Source organism: Prosopis cineraria, unplaced genomic scaffold, assembly GCF_029017545.1.
Source record: "Prosopis cineraria cultivar Desert tree isolate PC_DT_omini unplaced genomic scaffold, ASM2901754v1 PC3, whole genome shotgun sequence".
Lineage (NCBI taxonomy): Eukaryota > Viridiplantae > Streptophyta > Magnoliopsida > Fabales > Fabaceae > Prosopis > Prosopis cineraria.
Window position 1 is genome coordinate 34055875 of NW_026555334.1, and position 9674 is coordinate 34065548.

At 32.3% G+C, this 9674-nt stretch overlaps 1 protein-coding gene across 1 annotated transcript; it reads right to left on the reverse strand.

The window, feature by feature from the left end:
- Positions 1 to 5070: 5070 nt before the first annotated feature.
- Positions 5071 to 7586, reverse strand: LOC129304354 (senescence-associated carboxylesterase 101-like). Its single transcript, XM_054943978.1, has 4 exons — positions 7389 to 7586; positions 6961 to 7291; positions 6231 to 6761; positions 5071 to 6052 (listed from the first exon to the last, which is right to left on the reverse strand). The coding sequence occupies exons 1-4, from the start codon at positions 7397 to 7399 to the stop codon at positions 5255 to 5257; spliced, it is 1671 nt and encodes a 556-aa protein (XP_054799953.1). The 5' UTR covers positions 7400 to 7586; the 3' UTR covers positions 5071 to 5254.
- Positions 7587 to 9674: the final 2088 nt, after the last annotated feature.

A 9674-nucleotide genomic window follows, 5' to 3' on the forward strand; every position in this document is an offset into this window, starting at 1 on the left:
GATATTTTAAAAATATAGATATTATATTATGTATATTTAATTTTATATATCATATATATATATATATATATATCTGATAGATATATATACATATATGGATATATATATATAATTATATTTTAAATTTTATATTTCATATATGTATATATATTTATTAAATAAATATTTAAATATATATATATATATATATAATTCATTCACCTTATGCTACATTCATTGAATCTAGACATATTTCAGATTCAATGAACTTGGATATTATAGCTTGAGTTGGGTTGTTTTTGCATGTGACCCTGTAGGCCCATATGAAATTGGCAATAGGCAAATTACGCTATTAGCTCATAAGTGACAAGTGGCCTTTAGCAAGATATTGCAACTACCCAATTCACATAGAGATCGATGATCCGACATAACCTATCATGCAACTATATCACATCCCTTTTGTCACGCGATATTTCGGTCAAGCATGAGACATGAAATTGTTATTCTTCTTTACCTGACCATTACTTTATTGATCTCTAAGTAGGCTGATAATAGTAATGAAAAAACCCTTTCTATTATAGTATGGCCATATATTTTCTTAATCTCACTTATCGAGGGGCCAAGTAATATCTCTCACTTAATGTGAGGGACAAATTTTATCTTGACCACTCATATTTCTCTACATGAATATCACTAAACTCAATCATAGCCTTTATGATCACCCGGTCAAAAGTGACTTTCAGTGGTAATCATGTAGGAATTCATGATAATCTCAGGTCAAAGAACTTAGTAATATTATTACATATGAAATAAGCCTATGGCTTATACCATGCAGCTTTCTCATAGCGGATCGATCCAGCACCTTGTACTCTTTCAAGTGCTTATGACTTTAATTTATATCTTTATAATTAATTAAAGTCATACTAGTCTTATTTCATCTATGATTCCTTAAAGATGACCGACCAAGGGCATTTAGGACAATCACTATAGTTTGTCCAGGAATACAATTATCATATTGAATATGCAATTGTTATGATAATAAAAGAGAAATTTATTAAATAATAATGTGCATAGTACAATGATTGGCCTTAGGGTACAATTTTTAATAACTTCTCCCACAACAATTCAAAGCCTTCAGAACAATACACAAAGGCTTCATTCGCAAATATGAAGGTCCCTATAAGGTAATCAAGAAGGTAGGAAAAGTCTCATATAAATTGGATCTCCCTACTAACTTAAAGATTCATCTTGTCTTTCATATTAGTATATTGAAACCTTATCACGAAGATCAGGATGACCTAACTTGAGGAACGTCATCGCGTGCCCCACTGATCATCACTAAGGCATATGATTAAGGAGTCGAAGAAATACTTAGTCATCGAGTTGTGCAGAAAAGAGGTGTGCCACCAGACACACAATACTTGATCAAATGGAAGGGATTGCTAGAGAGCAAAACAACAAGGGAATCTCAAAGATATCTTTAGCAATTTGAAGAACAACTTTGTTCCTATAAAGATGATGCCGTGACGAGGACGTCACTCAAATAGGTAGGGGGAGAATGTGACAAAGTCAGAATTTTCACGAGGTTAAAGTATTCTATAAGCTTATGAAATAATCCAGGACAATCGAGAAGGCATCAGAGTCTTCTGGAATACGCTGGTATGACCTCGAAAGACTTAAATATCTCTAGAATAGTGTAAAGGGCACTTGAAGTATCTAAATTATTCTAGGAATATCCTTCTCTTGTACATTCTAGAATTCTCCTTGTAAATATCATTTATTCCTTGTAGATATTTCTATAGAATATTTTAGAGATATAATGTACACTTTGGATCGAATCAATCCTAACCATCCATTAAGGAGGTGGGAACTTTCTGGAAGAAAGGGGGAGCCTATAAATACCCCCTCATTCCTCATTTGTAACCACTCAAGTAAAGAAATAAAGCTCTCAAGTTCATTCACTCAAGCTCTCTACTCTCTACTTGTGCAATTAATCCTCTTAAATCTCTTTGCCTACTTTGTGGGTTCGGCTGAGTTAGTTAAGATCAAAAGGTTGATCAAAGTTAAGGCCAGCACGATTCAAGGAAAGGAAAATTCTAAAGCTGTGACAGACAGTTATGAATGATGTTGACCAAAGAACAAAATGATAAGACCAAACACGAATGGAATTGACGACGACATTCTTCATCTTCTTCCAAATCTGCCTTTGATTCAACAATGATTGCTCATGTTGTTTGCCTCTTTGTTTGTTTTCAATTACGTGACAAAATCTTCTTTTTCTTCAATTTCATGGGTTACCACAGTTCATCATTCATGGTGTCCCTTTTTCAATCCACCGGAGCAATTCTTTTTGGGATGAGGACAATTTAATTTTTTTTATATTTTAAATATTAATATTAATAAAATGCTAAAATATACATTTAGTCATTTAACTTTTCATGATGTTCTATTTTAATTCTTTAATTTTATAAAGTATTTTTTTAGTCCCTTAACGCTAACATTGTTAGTTTTATTTTAGCAAATTTTTATATTGAACTTTTAAATATTGAAAAAATATTTTTACATATTGACATATTAAGTTTAATTTTTTTAAAATAATAATAATTGATGCAAAAAATAATCACTTGAAAGTAACGATGTTAAAGTTAAAAAGATAATTTGTAAAATTAAAAAATCAAATTAAAATTAAATATAAAGTTAAAGGGTTAAAAATATAATTTAACCTAAATAAAAATAATCTTCCAATTCCACAAACACACTAAACATTTTTTTTGAACTCCATATGTGTCTTAATTTTCAAATTCACCTCTACTTTTATATCTATTTTTATTTTCATCAATATTATTTTCATAATATTAAATGGGGCATTAGTTTTCTCTTATATTTTGGGTTAAAAATTTTTTCTCACATTATTTTTTGATTTGAGACGAATACGTAAAGATTTGAATTTTAAGTAACAAGAATCTCTACTTATCTTGGAACGGGAGAAAGAAAGAGAGGATGGATCAATGGCGGCACCAATCACGGGGTACGCGGTTTTAGATGCTGAACTTCCGCCGGCGGACCCACTCCAAATCCGAAATCCCCTCACAACTTCGGAGTATTTCTTTTCACTATTTTAATTTAATGCCTAAATTATATCATTTTTTTAAATTTAATTAACTTTTGCTACACTTAATAATAGTCCAATGGCTGCCAGGTGCGATCCGAGAAAATTTGGATCTGTTTATTAATGTAGTCATGTGTTATAACGTGTCATCCGGCATGTTGGATTGAAAAGTCACACCTGACAAACATAATTTTTGTGAACATCACTACTAGAAAAAGAGCTACATATAACGCTCCCTGTATAAAGATTATTTTAATAATCATTATATAGACAAGGTGATATTTGATTTCAGAAATTATATAACAGTTATATAAAATAATTGTTAAATAGTCTTGCATCTATATAATGATTGAAATATAAATTCGTTATATAGTCTCCATTTTTTTTTTTTTTTTTTAACCGTTTTTCAAAAATAACCATTAAATATTGTACAACTATTTAATGATTATTTTAAAATAACAGTTATATAGTTTGCTGAATGCTTAATTAAAACCAAAGCTGAAAAGAATCTATTCTAGTAGCTTCTTTTAAATAGCTGTTATCTAAATCTTAATTATATAATGATTAAAAATTGTTATATAATTGCCCCTGAACTATATAACCTGGCTTATATAGTGATTAAAAATTGTTATATAATGACAAAAATAACAACTATATAGAGCCTTTTTTTAGTAGTATATTTTGATAAAATGTAAAATATGATCGAGTCGTTTATGAATTAATGAACGCATTTGCATGATTTAAATTTTTTTATTTCAAAAATTATTACATAAATTTTTTAGATTATATTTTTTAAAAAAGCTATTATTATCCTATTATCAAATAAATCTGTCTTGGAAAAAAACATTTCCCTTCATATTGTGGCGGGATTCTTTCGTTTCGTGAAAATAAATTTTTAAAAAAATATCTGTGTAAAATGAATATGACAGGAATAAAAGAGGATGGCATGGATCAAGACGAGGGCAGAATGTTATGGGCCTTTTGGGGTTATTAATATAAATATCTGTTTGAAAGTTTTTTTTAATCAAAACAAAAACCCGGGAAAAAGGCTTTTGGGTATAGGCCCAAAACAATAGTCTTAACTTTGGACAACGTGATTCTAAGTAAGTTTTAATTCCATACGAGTTCCTACCCAAAAAAAAAAAAAAAATGCCATACGAGTTCAACAGCCACCTCCGAGATCAACCTCATTCCAAAAGCATAATTGTCCTCCTTTCTATCAATTCACATCATAATTTAAAACTGAAATCTCTTTAAACAGAAGACAGTTTGTTAAATCTCAGGAAAATTTCAATCAGGGATCAACTGTCAAATCTCAGGAAAATTTCAATCAGGGATCCTTGATCGAACTTCATAAAAAAGAGATCCCCAAATTTTTTGAAACTTCACTTAAGAACCTATATGAAATTTCTGTTGAATTTTTGAAGGAAATGACAAAATTGCCTTCATTTAAATAAATAATATAAACAATTTATTCGTTCTGATACTATATGTTGCTTATTTACTCATAAAATATTATTTATTTCCCTACTTATTTATATGCCTACTTTCACTTGATTTTATTTCAAGGGCTATAAACAAGTGAAATAAAAAAATGAATAACATTTGGTAAGTAAATAAACAACATATAATATGGAAATGAACAAGTCATATTATCATGAAACCAATACAAAATGAAATTAAATTAAATTAGGCTTACAAATAAGTGAAGTAAAAAAATAAACAATATTAAGTAAATAAATGAATAATATATAATATAGAAACAAACAAGTTATTTATGTTGTTAAGTTAAATGAAACAAATTTTGTTATTTTTATCACAAATTCAGGAGAAATTTCGTAGGGGTCTTTCAATAAAGTTTCAGAAATTTTGAGATTCTCTTTTTGATTAATTTCGGTCAAGGGTCCTTGTTGAAATTTTTCCTTAAATCTCTATGATACCTCTGCATACAAGCTGAACTACGTACAAGTTAACACAACTACTTCATAACATGACCAAACAATTTGGCTGGGTTTGGAATTACTCAACAAAAACAGGCAGCGGCATTCCTCAGTCTCACTCATGACCACCAACAGAAATATACATCACAAGTTCAAGGGAAATGAACTAACAATAATTTATTTTAAAGTTGCAGATGCATAGAATGTCTAGATATAGAAAGCAGAGTTACTCACGGGGGAATTCATACTCACCCTTCTCATACATGCCAACGTTATTCTTCATGAACTTGGCAAGCTGGGAGCCATGTGAAGCTCCCATGATACTGATGTAGTCATGCCACCAACGCATATAGCTACTCTTCTCCAAGAAAATCTCCGGTGACACTGAGTAATTCTTTAGCAACCCATAAACGTACCCCTCGAACTCCTCCAACCTCTCCATCTCCTCTTGCTTCTCTGCATCATTCGATCCTGCAATCATCTTCAATTTTCGCAACGAAATGAGAGCCTCTTCCACATGTGCCCAGAAGCAAGAATCCATTGTCAATATAGATTGCACGTTCTTCCTGTTTATCGGCTCCGGTTTCCTGTCTTCTTCCTGCCACTTCTGTAGTTGTTTATAATGCTCGGCTCTTCCTTTATTTATGTAGTCTTGTCCTCCCTCCTTGTAGTAGTGAGCTATGTCCAATGGTTCCACCATTCTCCTGTAATTGGTCCCAGCGTAGAGCCATCGAGTACGAAAAACTACACTTTCTTTCTGGGGCTGCTTATCTACCTCTTCTACTATATCTTTCCAGTAATTGTTGAGGATTTTCACGAACATGAAAACGTCTTGGTCCCTTGGAAACCGATCGTTCTTGTAACTGTCATAGTACCCTGTTTTCCAATTCTTCGATGTTTTCTTGTACCATTCCAGGTGAGCCATATATGTTTTCATTTCATCCAGCTTCTTGTGCGGGATAAACTGTTTCCTCTTTTTCAGAGTCAACAGCAGCTCCTGCCTCTCCAAATCTTTCACCAGATTCTGACACATCCATTTTAAAAACACGGTCATTCCTAATTCGGTTTGTCTCACGTTTCAATATTGAATTCTAGCATGATTTTTTTTTTCTCGAGGAAGAAAAAGATGTAATCTTCTAAAACTTGTGCATTCCTCCCCCCCCCCCCCCCCGCATAGATTAGAAATTGGGGTCGAGATATACCTTCAACAATGGTGGATCTGAAAATCCCAGCGTCTGCAACTGCAAAGCAAGACTTGCCTGCAGTAAATTCTGACAAGCAGTGTTGGGAACGCCAGAGTCCTTGAAAATTGCCTTGCTATTGAGCATCTGGACAATATCTCCATATCCTTGAATTTGCAACAATCCTTGATCCGGGGGACTCATTTCCTTGAGAAGCCTCAAAATAGAATCAGGGTTCTCAGAACAAGTAGAACCGTGATCAGAACACAAGAGGAATGTTCCAAAGGGCCTGTAAAAACCATTGGAAATGAAAGAGGAAGGCAGTGGGTCCCGGTGAGAGGCTACATGAAGAAAGCAAGAGTTCCAGCTGGTGCTTCGAGATATGGCTTCTTGCAGGTGCTGGTCTCCAACAAGTGGGGAACCAAAGGTGATGCAGAGCGGACGCTTGTCTGATATTGGCCGCATCTTTTCTATCAGCCATAGAGTGAAAAGAGAAGCAATCGATCCTCCAACGGCATGCCCAGTGACTATCACCGGTTTTCGGAGATCGATCTGCATTCAGCAAAAGCCCACACACCTAACTATCAGTCTCAATTCTCAACAGTCACTTTTGCTTGAGTTCAGCATCATTTTTTTTTTGTTTGACCAGTTCGACTGTCTGGTAAGAAAGTCAACGTGCTAACAAATCTTCGTAACTCCCCGTGGATCCGCCATCCACAGGTTTTTGAGGATGTGAAGGAGAAGTACGTACCTCGCTTTTTAGTTGATGAAGCATCGGGAGATAACCATTGAAGAGGGACATTACAGACCGATTAAGAGAGAAGTAGAAGTTGGGGTTGTTTCTGGGACGGAGAAATTCGAAGGGGTTAGGAGTGATGTTCGAAGAAGGAAGCAAATCAGGTTCAACATGCTTCTGGGTAGTCCCAAACGCTATAATTGTCAAATCTGATCCATTGACAAGCTTTTTCCAGAATAGATTCTCGTTCGGATGGGTTGGGTTCAGGTCGCCGATGAGATTCCATGAAGAGGAGAGAAGACCGGAGCTGGCCACAAGAGATGCAATCTCTTGTCCACTGCTACATCTGCAGCCGAAAGAACAACCATTCAGTACAAGAAACAATAAGAGGCGGAAGTTATTCTTAAGAAGATAAAGGAATCAAAAAGTTTCAATTCACATACAATTGGGTCATCCTGAATCTTCAGTACCGTATTCAAGAGCAACTTGTACGAGACGACTCTAAGCTCTGCAAGATGATGATAAACAATGAAATGCGATAAATTAATTAATACGCCCAAGAAATGGAGTGCAGTGCGCAAGAAATTCCCTGGAAGGCACGGAGAAATGAGGTGCGAGACTCGACGACTTTCAAGCCAATGCGCGCCTCAAAGAGGTCAAAGTAATCATCTTCTAGTTTTGTTTATTATTATTATTATTATTATTATTATTATTGGTGTTAAATTGGGAGATAACCTATTAAGCACCTGTTAAATCAAGGGAAAATTTCAGTCCATATCCCTTGACCATACTTAATTTGAAAAAAAAAAAAACCCTCTTAAATTCTGAAACTTCATTTTAGATTATGAGTAGTGAAGCAAAATTAAAATGTTAAGAAAAATGACAAAATTAACCCTCTTTCAATTCTAAGCTCTGTGGTGATCACATCACTGCTTAGATATGCTGCAACTTCTGTTTGCCGTTGCCTTCTTTGCCATGCCTCTCACCCTCTACCTCCCCCCAATTTGAAGCTTCAATCTCTTTGTTTAGACCATCAAAAACTTCTTATGACAAACCATCGTCTATACTTTTGGAGCTTATTCTCGCGTGAATTTCGCTCTCAATTCTCTCATTTACCCAACCAAGTAGATTTTTTATAAAATTCACTTGGCCTTTTGAGCTGAATCATTGATCTTATGATTGAATCATCAAGAAATTTGAAAACTTTATATTTCCAAGATTTGTCACTATAATGAATAATCCTCGCTCATTATTAATTATATATAAAAATTGATCCTTTAGCTATTCTTAACTGTTACTATCTGTCAATTTTGTGAGAATATTAGCTTCATTGAAAATTTTGGGGGGTTCAAAAAGAAATTTCCTTGATAACTTATTGTAATTATGTTGTATACCATTTATTTTGTTGTCATCGACTATTGAATTGCCAAAGCCCCAATCAATCCACGATAGAGTTATAAACAAGTCATATAGAGAAATGAATAACTGCAATAGGGAAATGAACAATTTCAGTGTGATAAATTTGCAACTTCATTTATCATGATAACAACACTAAAAATAAAATTAAATGAAGTTATGCGCACAAACAACTCTTATAGAAAAAATAACCATTTCAATATGGATATTGAACAACTACAGTGTGTGAAATTTGTAATTTTTTTACCATGATAACAATACTAAGAATAAAATTAAATGAAACTATGCACACAAACAACTCCTGTGAAAAAAAATAACCACTTCAGTATGGATAATGAAGGGATTAGACATAATTTCTAACAACCTATAGAAATTTATGTCATCTCAACGCATTTTCCTACAATTTCATATGCTTTTTAATAAAATTGTGCATATTTTTGGTACATATAATAGAAAAATATGCATATCTCACACTTGAGTTTAAATGACAAAATCTTAATGTAAATTATGCATAATTCTTTATCTTGATATAATGAATCTTGGATTCATAAAATTTCTTGCCTTCTTAGGTTGTTGGAGCATTATTTGAGGAGCAAAGAAGGAGTTATGAAGTTATTATATCAAGAAAAAATCAGGCCTTAGCCCAAGCACTTTCGGCCTCAATTGAAAGCCAAAGACAGCATATTACTAACATGTTTTGGTTGCAGTCGAGGAAGAATGGGCTACAGTCGAAGTCTTGACCGAGAGGTTTTGACTGCAACCGAAGTCTTGATTCTAAGTACACTTCAGTGTGTTTAGTTTTTAATTTGCTAAAAGTTTATTTAATGAAAATTCATTTGACAAAAATCATTTTAATAAAAATCAATTATTATAATAAAATTTGTATTTAGATACATTTTTTTAAAATCAATTTAATAAATTAAAATCTATTTGAATTGATGATGATTTATACTTTTGAAATACAATTTTGAATATATAATGATAAAAAAATACATTGATTTATAATAATTTATAATTTTTGTTATATAAATATAATATATTAAAAATGTTTAAAAATGTAAAAAAATTAAAATAACATAAAATTTAATATGTTAAATAATAAGAATAAAAAATATAAAGTTTAATATTAAAAAAATTATATAATAAATAGTTTAACAGTGATTAATATTAAATGACATACTTTATAAATAGGATTAAAAATATTATTCTCTCTCTTTTTTATATACAAAAGGTTTACAAAATTGCCTCCCCATATAATCTATTTAGTCTTGTGACTATTACACTAAATTAAGAATAAAAAATATAAAGTTTAA